Here is a 20,052-nt window from a genome sequence, read left to right as displayed (position 1 = left end):
GAGAAGACCGTCCGGGAGGCCCTGGCACGGAGCCCGGACCCTGGAACCGGTCCAAAGAACCGTCAGTACGTCCCACCAGAGGCCAGAGCTGCAGTCTTGGACTTCTGTCACGGTTCTCCTGTCATCCAGGGGTGCGAAGGACCGTGGCAGTTGTCCGGCAGCGCTTCTGGTGGGCGTCTATGGAGGCAGACGTCCGGGAATATATCCAGGCCTGCACCACCTGTGCCAGGGGCAAGGCAGTACATAAGAAGGCCCAAGGACTCCTCCAGCCGCTGCTGGTGCCTCATCGCCCCTGGTCCCACATCGGCCTGGATTTCGTCACGGGCCTCCCGCCGTCCCAGGGCAACACCACCATCTTCACGATAGTGGACTGATTCTCCAAGGCGGCCCACTTCGTGGCCCTCCCGAAGCTCCCAACAGCCCAGGAGACAGCAGACCTCCTGGTCCACCACGTCGTCCGTCTGCATGGGATACCCTCCGACATCATCTCTGATCGTGGTCCCCAGTTCTCCTCACACGTCTGGAGGAGCTTCTGCAGGGAACTGGGGGCCACCGTGAGCCTCTCGTCCGGGTACCATCCACAGACGAACGGACAGGCAGAGCGGGCCAACCAGGACTTGGAACAGACCCTCCGCTGCGTCACATCCGCGCACCCGACGGCCTGGAGTAACCATCTGGCCTGGATCGAGTATGCGCATAACAGCCAGGTGTCTTCTGCCACCGGCCTCTCCCCATTTGAGGTGTGTATGGGGTATCAGCCCCCGTTGTTTCCCGTGGTGGAGGGAGAGGTCGGTGTGCCCTCGGTCCAGGCCTACCTACGGAAGTGCCGTCGGGTGTGGCGCTCCGCCCGTTCTGCCTTGTTGAAGGCCCGGACGAGGGCGAAGACCCATGCAGACCGCCGGCGATCCCCGGCCCCTGCTTACCAGCCCGGGCAGGAGGTGTGGCTTTCCACGAAGGACATCCCCCTCCAGGTGGACTCCCCAAAACTTCAGGACAGGTACATTGGCCCCTTCAGGATCCTCAAAGTCCTCAGTCCTGCCGCAGTGAAGCTCCAACTCCCGGCTTCACTGCGGATCCATCCGGTTTTCCACGTGTCCCGCATCAAACCTCACCACACCTCACCCCTCTGTGCTCCCGGACCGGTGCCGCCTCCTGCTCGGATCATCGACGGGGAGCCGGCTTGGACGGTGCGCCGGCTCCTGGACGTCCGTCGGATGGGTCGGGGGTTCCAGTACTTGGTGGACTGGGAGGGGTATGGACCCGAAGAATGCTCCTGGGTGAAGAGGAGCTTCATCCTGGATCCGGCCCTCCTGGCCGACTTCTACCGTCGACACCCCAACAAGCCGGGTCGGGCGCCAGGAGGCGCCCGTTGAGGGGGGGGTCCTGTTGTGTGGGCCGCCAGAAGAGGAGGTACTGCTGGCCCACCACCAGAGGGCGCCCTGCCTGAAGTGCGGGCTTCAGGCACGAGAGGGCGCTGCCGCCATGGACACAGCCGGGGGTGACAGCTGTCGCTCATTACCTCTTGACAGCTGTCACCCATCTACTCAACATCATCTCACTCCATAAAGACCAGACGTCATCTCCACCTCGTTGCCGAGATATCATACTTCATAGGAGGTAATACTCTCAGCCTTTTTGTGAGATTTGTAACTCTGTTATTGTGAGAATTTGCAGGAGAACCGGTCGTTTGTGAGGAGGCTGTGCAAGACGGCGCTCCTTTTCAGCTGAGACCGCTGCAACATATTGAATGAGAGGTGGAGGTGGCATTCCCACCATTGTTGTTACTGGGTGTACACACACCCACACTTGACTGTCTTTGTTCTTCGCCAGCAGTACCAGATCCGACAGTCGGGGACGGTGATCACCTGGGAATTCGGGACTTGGCGGCTCCAGTATTCACCAGGTTCTGGGGCGGCGGAAATCATGTGGTTCCGGCTCTTCTCAGGACAGACGTCTTCTATCCTCGAGCCTGCCCACACGTCACCTCTGTGTATTGACTGTTATGATATTCTGTGATTGTCTGTATGTTCGTTGTGCTTCTCACCCTGCAGGCACGGAACAACACAGTTCAAATCTCCACTGCAGCAGAAGCTGATTAGACAATTAACATAACGTGACAGCTCACTAACACAAGGTGTGAGGGACACCAAATCCACTGTCATTACTTCATAAAAGTCACCAAAACCAAATTACCTCAGGAAGTGTGCTGAAGAGCGTGAGACCTCACCCAATCCTCCTTCACAGACTGTGGCGTCAAACCTGGAGCGGTCTCTGTGTCCGTGATGGTGAGATTGTTCTCCTGACGTCGATCTCACACGTCTGCTCACAAGGTCGAGTCTCTGGCAATCACACACTGTGCATTCAAGGTTTAAATGCAGCAATCTCTGATTAAGTCAAAATACACCACAGCTGTGAGTCCTGATGACCTGCACGTGATAACAAGCCTCAGGTGTTCAGGGTGAGGTCCTGATGCTCAGCCACTCAGTCCTGAATGCATACCACCTGGTGGGAGAAACAGAAAACAAAAACCAAGCCAGCCAAACACCCTAGCCCACAACAGTACCCCACCCTCACGGGAAGCCTCCCGGCGACCACACGGACCTGGGCCAGGAACAACAAAGCCCCCCTCCAGGGACCATGGCTGGAATGCTGGCTGGGAACAAAAAACGCCTCCTGCAGCTTCAGCTCCCCGTGCTGACGATCCAGCTGGGAAAGGCCCGTCTCCAGGAGCTGTGCGTTACTGTGCTCTGACGACAGCTCCATCATCAGCTGCTCCACCTGCAACGTTAATCTCTTCATGCAGTCATTGATCATCTCAATGTTGAGCCTCTCCAGCTCTTCCCTCAGCTGGATAACGCACGCTCCCAGCCGCCTCTTCTCTGTCAACAGGGAACTCCGTGCCGAGACCATCACTCTCATCCTGGAGCCCATCCTTTCCCATCCTGAGCCTGTCTGCAGCAGACTGCTCCGCAGCTGACACTCCAGTGCAGAGACATCCTTTGTTGACTTGAATGGTCTTGCCCTCTGTTTCGTTTAGCAAACCTATTAGAGTCTCCACCTTTGCGTTCATTCCTGTCGACTCTTGCTTTAGTTCACTTTGCATAAGTTTGGCCAGGAGTTCTTAAACCTGTGCACTCAGCCTTCTTCCGACTATGTGTTAAAGTCTGCTTAGTCATAAACAAAAAAAAAGACAAACACAAACAACCATACCAACCCCCCCTCCCCAGAGGACCGTTCCATCAAACCCTGGGAAGAGGAGAAAAGAAAACACAACCCAAACTTAAGCTTGCAAACAAAAAAAAAAAAAAAACGCTACCCCCCCCCCCCCCCCCCCCCCCCCCGGACGACATGTAGGGACCAACACCCCCCAGAGGACATCCCGCCAGCTCCAGGAGTAATAACCACAGCCGAGGTCCCTCTGGGATCCAAAGTCACCCACGGGGACTCCCAGCGCCTCCCAGAGGACCGTTCCATCAAACCCCAGGAGACGCCCCCCCTCATGACCAACAGACCCAGCCCCGGTCGTCTACTGCTAGATGGACCCACAGTCCTTTCACCCCCAGAGGACACCACAGTCACACCCTGAGGGCAGAAACTGGGGGAAAACAACAACAACAACAAAAACATACAAACAAAACAACAACCCCAACCACACCCCCTCACCGCAGTGGAAACTAGAAGTACGTCCAGTGTCACCAACCACGACTATACCCCAAAAGTCAACCGGGAGGAGTGGAACAGCGGTAATGGCATACGGCACAAGACGGCGCCACCCCTCCGACTTTTAAACCAGCCACCAGCTGCGGGTATATTCCACTGCCCCAAGCCTCAGCTACGCCGATGGCGTACGGCTCAAAGGCGCGCTGAAGCCGGTGGTGGAACAGGGAAGTAACAAAAAACACCCCTAAACCCCCCCCCCACCCGGGTGCAGAGGTTACCTGGGAAACGCCCAGCATAACCGAACTGCACCACCCCAGCAACGCCAATGGCAAACGGCACAGAGGCGCGCCAAGGCTGGAGGTTGTAAAGGGAATTAAAAAAAAATAAATAAATACCCCAAACCCCCCCCCCCTCCCAGGTGCAGAGGTTACCTGGGAAACGCCCAGCATAACCAAACTGCACCACCCCAGCAACACCGACAACCTACGGCTCACACGGCTGGGGCCAGAGGAGAAGACAGGGAACATCAAAAAAAAAAAAAAAAGAAAAAAGAACAACCCAATTACCCCCCCATCACCCCCCAGAGGACCGTCCCATCAAACCCTGGGAGGTGAAACCAAAAGAAATAAAAAAGAAAGACTAACAGACTAACATAAAGTCACCTGGGTCAAACTATGCTCCAGACAGCCTGCCTTTTCAACTCCACCAGACCACAGACAGTGCTTAAAAACCCACAAAAACAACAAATTAACCCCTGATAAAAACACCTCATACTAAAACAAGAAACAGATAATAGACCAATAAAAAAAACTACCATTGGCCTACGTCAAGTGCAAAGAATGTAAAAACGTATTTTCCATCCTTTGAACCTAGATTGTAATGTGACTCTGTCACCAACAGAGGGAGCCAAAGTGCCAAATAAGAAAATCCCTGTGGTAACAGAGTAAAAACCAATACACACTGCTGCAAACGACAGCAGGTTATAACAAACAGCTTAAAGTGCAAACTAAATACCACCGGGGCTGCTACAACAGGCGTCAGAGCCCGCTGCATGGGAGGAGACGGGGCTACAGCCGTAACAGCGGGGTGCGACGCGACCCAAGCTGTAAACTCCGCCATGCGCGCACCAACGCGCACAACCCGGGCAGAGCGCACCCGCAACTGATCCCGGATCAGCTCCAACATCTGCTGCAGCCTTCCCGGCAAAAATAACGTCTCTGCTTCCGCTGGTCCATTGTTAAATGTCCAGAGACTACTGTTATGTTTCGGACGCGGTCGGAGCACCAACCCAGCGTTTGAAGGACCAAGCATAAAATAAGCAGAGCACAGTTCAAAGGATAACAGAATTTAATAAACATAACAGTGAGATGCAGTGCTCAAACAACTAAAAAAGTCCGCGGTCTGGTGAGGTGGAAACACGGCGCGCTCTTAACAGCGCAAACGGTCCGGAGCCACAGCAGTTCGGACCCAGGGACCACGCCGACACCCCCCAGGTGGCCGCGACAAACTGAGTCTGTGAAGAAAGAAAACATGAGGTGAGTCCAACTCCACACAGAGAGACACAACTCAAAGGTGCACGCAATCAGCAAACACTTCCTGGCTTAAATCCATACATCAGCTTCTCACCCTGCAGGCACGGAACAACACAGTTCAAATCTCCACTGCAGCAGAAGCTGATTAGACAATTAACATAACGTGACAGCTCACTAACACAAGGTGTGAGGGACACCAAATCCACTGTCATTACTTCATAAAAGTCACCAAAACCAAATTACCTCAGGAAGTGTGCTGAAGAGCGTGAGACCTCACCCAATCCTCCTTCACAGACTGTGGCGTCAAACCTGGAGCGGTCTCTGCGTCCGTGATGGTGAGATTGTTCTCCTGACGTCGATCTCACACGTCTGCTCACAAGGTCGAGTCTCTGGCAATCACACACTGTGCATTCAAGGTTTAAATGCAGCAATCTCTGATTAAGACAAAATACACCACAGCTGTGAGTCCTGATGACCTGCACGTGATAACAAGCCTCAGGTGTTCAGGGTGAGGTCCTGATGCTCAGCCACTCAGTCCTGAATGCATACCACCTGGTGGGAGAAACAGAAAACAAAAACCAAGCCAGCCAAACACCCCAGCCCACAACACTGATGGCTCTGTGGATATGAGACCGTCGTGTGCTCTTTCTCTGGTTATCACAAGAGCTGGACATCAGCCATTTTCCGGCACATTTCACTTTTAACAAGAGATTTTGTCATGGAAAGCCGCGCGGAGGCTTCGCGCGTCACGACTGATTCGCTGATGAAGCGAGACAAAGGAACACCTCCGTTTCGGAGTGTTAGAGGACAAGTTGGGACATGTCTATCTCGGCTTTCAGTGCTTACCAGTCGAGTGAGTATAAGAGAAATTGTGGATAGCTGGACACATCCCAACTTGTCCTCTGACAAAATGGCTGATGTCCAGCTCTTGTGATAACCAGAGAAAGAGCACACGACGGTCTCGTATCCACAGAGCCATCAGCTTAGAAATGATCCAGTGGTTTGTGCCGCATCGTCGCAGCTCTGAGTGCGGCGCACCGACCGTCCTTAAAGCACTCCTGAAAGCTGTAGTAAAAGTCCTTATTCTCTGTGAAGCCCGTAACATTTTCACCGAAAGCCAGATAAATTTTTTGAATGGTTTCCAGGTGCCAGTCTCTAACAGCTTCTGAAAAAATTCTGATGGAAAAAAGTCCTTTTCATTCCGCCATTTCCAGACAATGAAAATCCGACGAGGGGGCGGGACCACTCCTTCCCAAGGCGTGCTCACAGGCGAATGACGTCACCGACAGGCGTGGAAAAACTCACGCATGCGCACAAGGGTTCAAGCATGTCTGACGTAAAAACATATGAATGAAATCCATATAGTTTTTGAAAAAAATAAAAAGGTACGATACTTTATTGACAGACCTCGTATAAAATGTACCGCGGGTGAATCTGAGAATGTGCGGTGTCATGAACTACCCAGCTCTGGTTTTGTTAACTGGCTTTATTAACAAACACGAACTGCAGAACGACTTGTGGGAACAACACACTTGGCTCTTAGACTAAAAGTTCTTACTGAAGAGTAAGAACTTTTTTCTATATCTCTTGTGTAACCTCACACTGCTCTGTCTAACAGCGAAACCCGGTTGCTAAAGTGAGAACTGCCTCAAACACATCACATCACATGTGGGATGTCCACACACTCAAAACGTTCAAAAATTGTTTTTCAAATAACATCTCTGTTTTGTATTGTTCTGTCTCCTGTCTGTAGGAGGGGGTGGGTCATCATGCCATAGATCTGTAAAGGCCACTAGAGAGGACATAATTGCATTTCATGTCATGCGACTAGCATACATGTCAACCACTATGGATTGTCCGTAAATTATACAGATTTTTCCGAGTTTCAGACTCATACGGATGTACAAATAAAGTCTTACGGATATTCAGGGTTTTCTGTTGTAAATTTATTTTTTTACTGTTGTTTTTATTAACTCGGCGGACTTTCAGACAGCCATCCACCATCTTTGTACTTCTCATAGAAGCTGTGTGATGACGTGCGCAATGTGAGCGTCCAATCGGAATTAGTTCACCGTCACATGGTTTTCTAATATCCAATCGTAGGGCAGAGCAGTCTCAGATGGTAGGGCCAAAGATTGTTAGGAGCAGTGATCTGTTACTCTGTGAGTTCTGGTTTCTGTAAAAATAGAACAGCTGTGTGACACTATATTCAAGGGAAATATATTGAGTTTGTACAAAATACCAAGCGATTTTACTGTGGAGCAAGAGAATTTAACTGTGGAGGACTTCCACCATAAAAGAGCCCATGTTAGTTATTAATATATGGACAAAACCCCAGTTATGTGATACCACCATGCGGTTGTGTGTACTGTAATAAAACTGATTTTGGTATGATTTGGAAGTTATAAGGATTTTGTGTTGATTTTATGGATTTTATCACTTGGTTATACAGGTGGACCCTCAAAGGGGTTGACATGTATGGACTAGTCAAATAAATTAAATAATAAATGGGCTGCAGAGTAAATCCATCTGATGCCAATGACAAACCTTTAATGAAGAAATAGTTTACATGTACACTCTGTCTAACAGTGTTAAAGTGTGATCTCTGTGAGGCTCAGACAGGTTTTTGAACACAGCAACAAATACTATAGCTATCCAATCTCAATTTGTTTTTAACATTATTTATCACTAATGTATGGGTTAGGGCAGATACACGTCACTTCCGGCGAAGTGGCGAATCCGAAGGCGAGAATTCGTACTGCCGCGACTGGCTGCCTGATGAAAACAAGCTCGGGCTTCATTGATAGTCTATTGAAATCAGCTGGTTTGGTTTTGTCTCTAACTTGCTTCTAACAGCCAGCTGACAGCTATCATTGTTTGGAACAATGAGATTTATACACTAAGCTGACCTGAAATGAACCATTGTACATTAAATTGACTGTATTGACGAGTCTGATCCCTTTGAAAAGTGACCAAATTTCATGTATTTGTATTGAGCTTGGCGATGTTTTCATCGGCCAAAAATGGCCACCAGAGGGCGCTTGGAGTAAAATCTATGGCAACCCATATATTGCACAATGGCAGCGGAGGTCCCCATAAGTGGTCAAATCCCGCAATATCACGCCAGGTTCAAATGTAACTGCACTGCCCTACTGGAAAGTTTCCACTACACTTAAAAAAGAAACCAACCAATTCTGAATGAACCCTACCAATTATGTTAAGAAGAGTTGTCAAATATCCAGCCAGAATTATGCCAAAAGCTTGCTTATGGCTATCAAAAGAGTCTGGTCGAGGTGCAGCTTGCTAAGGGACATTTAACCAAGTAATTGTGGGAGTATATGTATATACAGTATTTGAGCCTGTATGTATAATTTAGACCATGAGTGGATTATAGAAATTCAGACTTGTGCACCCAGTTTTTGTTCTTTTTAAAGTCATTAATGATGTTTGCTGCACAATCATTCCACCATGTCAAAACAACAGTTCAAAGACATCATTAAAAGCCCAAAATTACCATGGAATTCATGTCCATGATGAGTGCATGTAAATGTCCCACCAAAACCGTAAGTGCCCTAGCGCTTCACAAAGGTACGGTCCAACCTTCCTCACCCCCTCAGAGCAAGCACATTGGGAACAGTGGCAAGAAAAAACTCCATCGGATGTTTTCTCTCTATTTTTTATCAAGCTGTTCTGCTACTGCAGACAGAAATAAACATCCTACATGACCATAGTGAGCCACGTCACATAATTCAGGTTTATAAACTTCTGGATGACTGCAGTCAAACATGCTCCTACACAGATAACTCACAATTAATTCACATGCAATATTACGAAAGATTCTATACATAGTGTAATCTATTCTATTGTACACACACACACACACACACACACACACACACACATATATATATATACACACACATATACATATATATATATATATATATATATATATATACACACACATATATATTATACATATACATACACACAGACACACACACACACATATATATATAAAACACAAAAAATACTAGTGATATGCAGTTTAAATCTTACAATCCTCAACCCACTCGTGTGCGGAATAACAAAATACTATATGCGGATTTTGGTAATTATTTTTCTTTTACCTTATTTTTGCATACTTGCACTGTTGTTCTGTGACTGTCTTTGTGCTGCTGTAACATTGTAAATTTCCACGACGTGGGACTATTAAAAGATTATCTTATCTTATCCTATTAGGACTACAAAGTACGGCTGTGCCACATCATATCGTGCACAATAATAGAGGTATTCACTGAAGAGTCATATCACAATATAAAAAGCTGGGTTTCTGTTAGAGATTAGAGGAGTAGCTATATGGTGGTGGTGTGTTTGGAAGCTGTCTGCTTTAGTTTTTTTGGTTGCTTTACTATTTTGTTGTAGCAGTTTTGCTTGTTTGTTTGGTAGTGTATCTCCTCTCCTGGTATATAATGTCAGGCATGATTGCTCATGAGTCATGCTCTTGATTTGGTTGTTCTGGGGATATGAGTGCGTCTTTTTTCCGTTTCTGTCAGCTGTGCCGCTGCATTAGTTGGGGAGAGCGGCTGTCTAAGGACACGAGTGCTGCACACATGAGTGGGATGAGGATTGTAAGATTTAAACTGCATATCACTAGTAAATAAAATGTCAAATGTGCTGACTAAATAAATAATTATAAAAATATTGATGTATTGTGTTTTATTTTTGGTGCCATGTGCCCTGAGAAATTAAGTCATAAACATGGGAAATTTTGCCTGATTTTACCTGCTACTGATAAACGCTCAGAAACATGAAGCTGTGAGGAATGCCGACTTTGATGACATCACGCAGGGTAACACCCCTTGAGGCCCTCTATTGAAATGAATGGGAAAACTGAATTTTCTACAATTTTTTTTTTTGTTTTGTTTTGTTTTTTGTGGACTTTGATGGTGAATACGTCAAAATGGTTAAAAAGTGTGTTTTAGGAGGATATAGTCACATGACTCATGAGGTTTATTAGGTGGACAGATTTTCCAAAGACAATACTTTGAAGAGGAAAGTAAGAGTTTTTTTTTAATTATTTTTATTTATTTATTTATTTATTTGCTTTGTTTTGCGTGCCTCTGGGACAGAATGCAGAAGTGAAGCCCAGCACAGCGTGACAATAGTCTTCAAACCATGGATCTAACCACAGATTCTATTCTTTCCATTGGTGGACACAGGTGGAGTGACTTTCAGACACGGAATATTCAGTGCCTGACGTTACGTCATGATTATGGATCAAAACGGTCAATCTGTTGTGTATTTTTCAGATGCACTCTGGCTCATTTTACTTTTATCAGCTTTATCAGGACTCACACAAGATAAAGAGTTGGAAGTAATGATTTATAATCTGATATATAATTTTTTTTTTTTTTAAATAGTGTTGAGTGGAGTGAGAAAAGCCCTTTAAACACACTGGTGCACTATTGTTTTTCTGGGGGCACTGTACACATGTTAAAGATCTCTGACAAAGTGTCACAGTTTGACAGATTTAGAAGGAGGTGGGAAGGTTTTACTGATGACCAGAGGAATGGATTCAGTGACACTGTGTTGCTGTTTAGTGTGTCTGACTGGCTTTGACAGCATTAGACGGCTTTGTGAGGTCGTAAAGGATACGTGTGTCAGCACAGACCTGCTGCCAACCGACAGTCTGTTGGCTTTATCTTTCCTCACCCGTATGTAGGAACGTCTGAGAGTCACCCTGCAGACACAAAATCCAGAAAGCATTCACAAACACAGAACTGGACTGAACACAGAGACTTTTGGTGGATGGACCTCATTGGGTTACATGAACAGGAAGTCCAGTTCTTGGGAAAACCCATGGATATGGCAGCACAACCTCTGAATGATTACAAGTCGACTGCTAGCAGGCTAAGGAAAGTGGCTAGCTGTATAATGTGTCATCTTAAAACATTTCTTTACATTTAGTGAGGTAACCGTGCACACATTTACCCTCATAGGTGTCCCCTTTGTGATGAAAGACCCTTCTAATGACATTTTCACCTGCTCAGTGAGACAAGAAGCCGTTTACTAAGAGTGTTTTCAGTTTGCCCCATGCCATTACATTAGTTAGCCAGTTAGCCCGTGACAGCGTTTGTGTCCTAAATCAACAGCGCACAGATTAATTTAATTTTCTTCCTGAGTGAAAAAGTAGAATCCCAAAATGTCTAAAAATTGAGCCCATGTTGTAAAATCTCAGGGTTCCCCTTTAACCGGACTCTTATTTTTGTTGATATATATGAACTCTGCAGTGTTTGAAGTAAATTCGATGCCCAAATCAGTCTATTTTTGCTGGTGAGCAGTCACATGATTTAGTGGGTGTAAAGAGGCTTGAAGAAGAAAACACCACCAGAAACATTAAATGTTTAGTCTCAGCTGTAGTCTTTTCGCCAACACCAGCCACGTCCATTTTTGTCCCCTTGTGGGTTTCGTAAAGCAGTTTGTATTTTAATGTACAGAGTTTTGTTTTTTGCATCATAATTATAAAAACTCAGTTGAGGCCACACACAGAACTACGACAAACTACAACAGACAAACCCGAACACATGTTGCAACTGTCACCTGATAACAGAATAAATATAAAAGTGTGTGTGTGTGTGTGTGTGTGTGTGTGTGTGTGTGTGTGTGTGTGTGTGTGTGTGTGTGTGTGTGTGTGTGTGTGTGTGTGTGTGTGTGTGTGTGTGTGTGTTGCCATTGTAGTATGAAATTAAATCAAAATGTAAAACTGTATGTGTAATGATGACATAAATACTAAACCCACTTTAATCCTGGCTGTAATCTGGGCAAGATGAACATCTTTGACCCTGAGCAAAGCGAAAGCAGCCAAAAACAAGATGACAATATTTGTTCAAAACTGTGGAAAGATGCTCAACAGTATTTTAATCTACTGTGATGCTGAACGAGGAATGATGTAGGAATCCTGCCTACATCACAAGATACAATTAAAGTCCACTTTGTGACCAGAGGAAGCAGAATTAAACGAGAAGCACTCGGAGAGCGCAAACCTCCGCCAAGGCCATAGGGTCACTGACATCACATGGAATACCCTTTGGCAAAGAGACTTATTCCACGTCGTTTCACGCATCTACCGTCATGTTTCAGATTCAGTGGTTAAACCCTTAGATCTTCAGCAAATGTATTTATAAAGAGAAACTGTATGAACCACACAAGCTTTTTTTATTTTCTAATAAGTTTATTCAGTGAGGAGAAACAAATGCTAAATTATTGTTGTTGTGTCGTAACTTAATTTTTGTTCAGCCTTTGTGACCCGTCGTCATGAAGTTAGATGCAAAAATGTTGAAATTGGCTCTATCCTGCAATGATAAAGAATCCTTAAAAAAATTACTGTATCCAGATCGTGTTCCGGATCATTACCAAAATTTAATGACTTCTAAGTTAGGCCAAGATACACCCCTGGTAAAAATTTCATTCAAATCCATTGAGGATTTTCTGAGTAATCCTGCTAACAAACCAACCAACAAACCAACCAACCAACCAACGGACGTGACCAAAAACATAACCTCCTTGGCGGAGGTAATTATAAGCTCCACCCCTCAAATGTAATTGGTCTGTGACACAGTTTCCTTCTTGGCAGTGATAATACACCTTCATCTGTCCCACCCTTTTTTAATCCATTTATCTTACTAAACAAATTAAACATTATACAAATAACAATAAAAAGCTCACATTACCAGAAAAAAGTAAAATGTAAAGATCTTTTGTTCATTGTTCTGATTTTACATAAAATTTCTGTGTCACACAATTAGACCCCAGTCACCTAAAAACCTAAATAATTGCCTGTTTTTAAATGTTGTTAGGTTTGAGGCCATTGAAAGGGGAAGGACTGTATTGGAATCAACATTAAAGGGCTTTGACAGGTTCACTTACACCAGCAGGTCCCCACAGCAGTAGATAAACATGAGAACATCTCACCCCAAGTCCAAGAAGCGTCTCTTGGCCTTCTTGTCAAAAATGACGGTCGGACTGACAGGATCGGCCAGATTCGTGTCTTGAGTGGAATCAGATACCAGCACTAACACACACCAGGGCGACAAGAAAAAAAACAACAAAAAACCAACAGATTCCTTGACAAAGGTTCAGGAGAGGTTTGAGCCACACCTTTGTCCACAAGTTTGTACCTTCACTGTCAGGCCTCCGGTTCCTCCTCATGTAGACCGGGGAGCAGTCGGAGGATGGACATGACTTGGAGGGTGAACTGGTGGGTGTGGCCAGCCCCTCCTGAGAAGTGGTATTGGTCAGCTGGTGGTACCGCCCCCGCGGGGGATCATGAAACGATGTGTTACCATCCTCCGGAGAGTGACGTCCCTGATGAATAAACGCAAGAAGTAAAGGAGGATGTGGTCCAATTCAGTTTACTTGTACAATGCCAAATCACAAAAAGAGTTGCCCCGTAAGTTCCTTTTAGTGTTTCATTTTTATTTAACTTGTGTTTGTTACTTTGTGTCGTTACTTTGTCATGAACTGAGCTCACCAGGGACGTGTCAAAGGTGAAGCCGGGACTCCTCGCCAAGAGCAACAAGTCAGGGGCCGGGGAGGAGCTTTGCACGGCCAGGTGGAGAGGTGAGCGGGCGGAGTGTAACGGACTGTCCTGCAGAGAGAGATGTACAAGACACAATGTACAAGACTTCAGAAATTCAGTTTTACAGCGTCCCACTGCCCACCGTCTTTTTGAAACGTTTAATCGTTTACTAAAGCATCCGGCATACAGGGTTCAAATATTCAGAGCATAGTTTCTGCTGAACATTCTGAGGTGTCTAAACCTGAAACTGCTTCTCGGCTACACTTGTTTGTGTTATTAATGTGACAAATTCTCTCAAAATATCGCAGTCTTAATTTTTTTACATTTTGTTTTCTACCAGTGATTTAAACCGACTCTTGAAGTACACCTACCCAGAACATTAAATCACTTCCACAAAAAGCTGTGTGACTGCTGAAGGGGGTTGAACATATTACCAACAGGTGACCTACACACCAATCCAAATCCAAACGACACAAAAGTGTGTGTCACCAAAAGGACAGACTGCACAGACCCCAACCCAGTGGTGGGCACAGCTAACAAAAAAGTTAGCTTTGATAACTGTTAACCTGCTAACTGGAAAGTTATCTTTTATAAAGCTAAACCGATAAACCCCTAAAAAAAATTTGTGGAAGTTACAGCTAAATCGATAATTCTTAGTATTGACTCCAGTACACTGGCAGCTACTGATACTTCTGAGTAAATTCAAAGGCAATCACGAACCATGGGCAGAGCCAGGGGAGCACTAAAGGGTGCCAGAGCTCCCCCTGGATTTGTCAAGGCACCCCAAAGAAAATAATTCCTCATTTACTATTTTAATGTAATTTCATCCCATTTTTTAAGGCCTTGTCTACACTGAAACTGAACTTCTGCTATACAGTCTTTTTCTGTGTCATTTTCAAAAAGTGTTCCATTCAATAAATATCTCTGTTCTCACAGATCCAGTGAAACTGCACCCTGTTCAGCGTGCCGCTCTCGTTGGAGCGACATTTCTGCTATTTTGGCATTGTGGGATAGCTCACCGGACTACTATCACCTGACCCAGTGCTGAATTTGCCGACATGAGAAGATGCTGCTGGATGAGTGTGAGTATATTGACTTACAATCATTTAGGCGTAAAAACACACGAGATACACAAATTCTTGTGCCAAATATACTCCTTATGTTTTTGTTACCCATGAAAACGCACTGTCATCGCAAATCCAGCATTGTTTGGGAACTACTTTTTGCACAGGAATTCATCAAGCACATCGGCCACGGGCGCGTACTAACACAGAATATACAAAAACTGTATAGTTGTTCGGCCAAAATGAGAGCATCCACTTTTAGCTTGCCATAAACTAAGCTAGTGGCGCTCGTGAGAGTATGGTGAAACCGTGTGAAAATGCTGTAGTACACATGCCAGGCCTGTATGTACCGTTGTAACGCTTCTACAAAAAAAAGAAGATGATGTGGGGCTAACAACAAAAGCTAAAACTTTACAAGCCGGCTCACGGATTAAATAAAGTCTTTTAATTTGACCTGTTGCCAGGATTCATCATCATAGATGAAAGCTGTTCTCCACATGACACCCTTATTTTGGAAGATGATGTCTGGAAATGCATTAATTCCTTATGACAGAAGTTACTTTTTAAGTTTTTTTTTTAAGAATTTTTAAAGAAGCCCCTCAGCGTCTGTCTGCTCTTGGTGAGTTTCTCAAACTGAGAAGCACTTTGTCCCACCACCAACAAGAAGAAAGAAAATATATGCTAAATTAAACTGTAAAATTACACTGTTAACAACATGTTACAGAGGCAGGGCGATGACATCATCTTTTCAGTTTCCCACAGTAAGACACTTCTGGCATTTTCATATTTATGTGATTAGATAAATATTCCACTCATAAAAGAAAATAAATATTCATCAACAGAACTGATTGTTTTACACAAAATGAGTGTAACGTGATGTTCAGTGACATCATGTTCAACAATGCCATCATAATAATAAGCTGATAAGGTATAATAAGTTTTATTTATAATGCACCTTTCATTAATAAAAAAAAATGTGCTACAGGAAAAAAATAGAAACCAAGGATAAAAAAGAGAATAAAAACAGAAAATCTTAAGATAAAAACAGTCACAAGAATAGAATAAAACCAAAATAAAATAATAAAATAGAATAAAAAGACTAAGATGCAACAGATTCAAATTATTGAGACCTGTGATAGGCCTGTCTAAACAGGTACAGGTCTTGTGGCTTTTTTAAAAGGTTCCACAGTCTGTGGAGCGCTCTGATGGTCAGGGAGGAAGTTCCAAGTATGAGGGACAGCTAAACAGAAGGCCCTGTCTCCCATGATGTGAAGCTTGGTATGAGGGGGACGGAGAAGATTAGTGTTGTATGAATGGAGGCAATGGGAGGATGTGTGGGAACTGAGGAGTTCTTTGAGGTATGTGGGGGCATTGCCATGGATGCATTGGTGGGTGATGAGAGCAATCTTAAAATGGATTCTGTAGGTGGTGGGGAGCCAGTGAAGGTTATGGAGAATAGGTGTAATGTGTTCCTGTTCACATACTCTCATCAGAATTCTAGCTGCACTGTTTTGAATGTATTGGAGCCTTTGAAGGTTTTTTTTTTCCCAGAGATCCCAAAGAGCAGGGAGTTACAGTAGTCAAGCCTTGAGGAGACAAAGGTACTGATGAGTTTTTCAGCATCAATGCAGTGAGGGTAGTTTCAAGTTGCTGAAATGGTTCAGTTTTTGCTGCCCAAATATCCATGAGTGGAACTGGAAACAAGTGAAGTCTGTGTTGCCTAAAGATCTACTTAAGGAACAGCAGTAGGCACAGACAAACCAGTGACCCAGTGTCACTCCTGGCAATTAACCCTCAGAGAACACGGCCTCTGGACAGCAACCAAATCATCGATGCTTTTGCGCTTAACCACAACAACAGGCGAATTGTGCTGTTATGAAGATATCAATGGTAGGTGAAAGATTTTCTCTCTGCCTGCTGTTGGCATTTTTCCCCTGAGGCTATAGGCTACATGTGTAGGTCTATGGATATCTGTATTGAACATTAGCCAAGGTGTGTGTGTGTGTGTGTGATTTTGGTAATTCTGTATGTCATTAGTGACTGTCGCAGATCAGAATGTGGCTATGTGTACGCATGCCTGTGACACACAAGCCCATAGCACCCTAATAAAAATGCCAAGCTCCCCATAGCACCTGCAGAAAAAAAATCTCTGGACCTGCCACTGTCACAAACAACAACACTTGCAATCAGCCATGTCTCAGCAAAAAAGACCTGGTAACCAGAGAGAACAGAAGGGGAGACAAAAAAAAAAGCCATGAATACTGCCATCTACTGGATGGGAGTATGAATACCAATTGCCACACATTTGCTGTACATGCTGAATCACATTTAACAAACAGAATTTTCAGTTTCAAATTGCCTTTTTTTCAAATGAAAAAATATGACATATTTACAAATACAGATTTATTATAAAAACCAACACATGTTACAGTAACTTAAACCGACCAACCACTGATGACAGGAAGTTCATTTTCCCATAATTCCTTTTGGCATGTGTGTCTGTAAATGCTCAAACCCTCAAAATTAGTGCATTACTATAAAACTAAAACATATAGCTGATATTTTCATGTTGTAAAAACAACAGCGGTGATGTTAATTTCGATAACCTGTTCGGAATTACTTTGTTTAAAATTTTAACCATAAGTCAAAACTGCCTTGCTTTGCATGTCTCCAGTGACACGTCTGCAAGACTGTATGGCTGTGAAAATAAATAATCTTTTTTCTTCTCTTCTTTTCTCTCTGGTAGCCAGGTCTCCTCTGCTGGCAGAGGATTGAGCTCTACCTCTCATAGCTGTCTGTCTGCTACAAAACACATAACAGGCAGGAACTAAAATGTATGATTTCAGGCTGATGGTTTTCAAAGTTAGCTGAAAAGTTAATCAGCTAACAAAAAAATTAGCTTCGCTAATTAGCGGAACTGTGCCCACCACAGCCCCAACCTAACCTTTACATAACCCTAACCTTACCTTAAACTGACCCTTAATCTAATTCCTAGCCTTAAACTAACCTCTAATCTAACACCAACACTTTACCTAACTCCAAACATTTAACCCAGCGCTGAACCTTAACGTAACCCCTAACTTCTCACCTTAACCCAGTGGTGTGCACTGTTCTGCTAATCTGCTAACCACTAATTAGCAAGGCTAACATTTTCGTTAGCAGATTAGCTTTTCAGTTAACTTTGAAAACCATCAGCAGACCAGTTAGCCTCTGCTAAATTTAGTGCCGCTAACATTTTTTGCTGGTAAAGTGAGTAAATTTAATGGTTAGAAACATTTGTAAACCCTAAAATCATACATGTTAGTTGCTGTTTATGAACACATAGAGCTAGCTAACACTTAAGGCTCACAGGTCAAAGCACATAAGTGCTGGTAAGAAGATAAGAAGTTACACTGTGGACAAAAACAGCATCAGTGTTGCCAGATAGGAAATATGCAACTATCGTACCAAAACCTCAAAATTATTGTATTTTGGGAGAAATTATCGTACACAAACAAAACGCATACAACGTAGCTTTTAGCGGGTTTTTTTTTTTATTTCCAATGGTGATGGGGGTGGGCTAAGCTGCGTATGTGCGCATGTGCAGCCAAAACAGTCTACATTCCAGGTCAGTTGTCTCGGGCCCAGGGAGGGAGGGGCAGGGCCGAGAATTGGGAACTCGTTACTTTGTATGGAGAGGGGGTGGGCTTTCAAATGACTTTGTCCCCGGGCGGCCAAAGCTAGCAGTAGCCCTGTATGTGGTGTGTCTTTAATGCCGTCTGAGTGCAATGCTTGCAAAATGATTCTTGGGTGTCAGAGAGAAATGCGTGTTTGGGCAACCAACTGAAATTATCGTACATTTTGGATTTTTTCCCATTATTGATCGTACATCGTACAGAGGGCAAAACTATTGTACAAATACGATAATTATCGTACATCTGGCAATGCTGAACGGCATGCAAGCACCTCACAAGTCAGTATTTTTATTTATTTATTTTTTGTGCATTTGCTTTGTGTTTGTGAATGCAATATGGGTAAGCTGTAGCTCAGTTAACGGTTTATAAATATATAAAATAGAGATAAACTGTGACTTCTAATACTGTGATTTACTGCTTTTGATAAAGATGATAACAGTGTTTTGTTTTTATTATTTATTTTTTATTTATTTATTTTTCAGGTGTTTGTTTTGTGTTTGCCTTTGAAATTACCCAGCAGCCCCTGCGGTGCTTAAACTCGAAACTGGCTTATCAGTAGCTGACAGTGTACTGAGTCAATACTAAAAGTTAGTGATTAGTAGTAGCTTCTGCTAAATTCTTTTGTGGTTTAGCGTTATAAAAGTTAACTTTTCAGTTATTGGTTTAATGGCTATCAAAGCTATCTTTTCAGTTAGCTGCCTTAACCTAAGCCATACTGCTTAACTCCAACCCAATTTCAGCACAAAATAAAGATAATAATAATAAATTTTATTTATATTGCACTCTATATTTGATTCCAAATCTCAAAGTGCTACAGAGACAAAAAAAAAAAAAACAGTAAAATCATCATTATTAAATATACACATCAATTAATAACATTAGCTGTAAGCTTTTCTAAAAAGATACGTTTTTAGTCCTTTCTTAAAAGCTTAAAGTCCTTCTTAAGATTTTTGTTCTCGTTTGTTTTGGAGGGTTTTGAGCATCAAAACCTCTGTATGTCTGATCCACAGACCACTGTAACACCTCTTGGAGTAAAAGTGATGAATGTCACCTTAAGTAGGAGGAAATGTGAGGCGTGACATCTGGTCACAGTTGGTACATTCAACAGTTACATGAAAGCCATCAATCAATCCCCCACGTGCAAACCCTCTTCAATCAGCAAAACTCTACCTTCCTCTCCAGACTGTCGTCTCCCTCTGTGGAGCTGACGCTGTCACGGTAATGGGACCGTGAGGGGCGGTGCCTTCGTGTCTTGACAGACAGCTGAGCGCGACCCTTCTGGATGCTATTGTCGAGTAGTTCTGTCTCAGGGATGGCCTCGTTCAGGTCTGAAAGATGAAGAATTTTGACAAACCAGAGGGAGGACGGTTTGAACAAGGACATAAAGTGTATATTTTATGAGTGAGAGACAAGAAGGTAAAAGATGTAAAGAAGAAGAGAGCAGACAAGTAAAGTCCAAATGAAAAACAAACACAAAAGGCCAGGGGTGGGGAAAAGTGTGTCATGATTGACCAAACCAGTGCAGGTTTCTTTGCTGGCGA

At 44.2% G+C, this 20,052-nt stretch overlaps 1 protein-coding gene across 1 annotated transcript in view; it reads right to left on the bottom strand.

The window, feature by feature from the left end:
• The window catches only part of samd14 (sterile alpha motif domain containing 14), an 85,448-nt gene that overhangs the window by 17,882 nt on the left and 47,514 nt on the right, over positions 1-20,052 (bottom strand). Inside the window, exons 3-7 of the mRNA XM_034191012.1 lie at positions 19,682-19,839; positions 13,726-13,842; positions 13,373-13,559; positions 13,167-13,266; positions 10,867-10,935 (exon numbers count right to left, since the gene is read on the bottom strand). Of these exons, the coding sequence (XP_034046903.1) occupies positions 10,867-10,935; positions 13,167-13,266; positions 13,373-13,559; positions 13,726-13,842; positions 19,682-19,839 (631 nt within the window). The remainder of the gene's footprint in view (positions 1-10,866; positions 10,936-13,166; positions 13,267-13,372; positions 13,560-13,725; positions 13,843-19,681; positions 19,840-20,052) is intronic.

The sequence above is a fragment of the Thalassophryne amazonica genome, chromosome 16 (genome assembly GCF_902500255.1).
Source record: "Thalassophryne amazonica chromosome 16, fThaAma1.1, whole genome shotgun sequence".
NCBI classification, from domain to species: Eukaryota; Metazoa; Chordata; class Actinopteri; order Batrachoidiformes; family Batrachoididae; genus Thalassophryne; species Thalassophryne amazonica.
The sequence above is the reverse complement of the archived record's forward strand: the minus strand, read 5'-3'. Positions and strand labels throughout refer to the sequence as shown.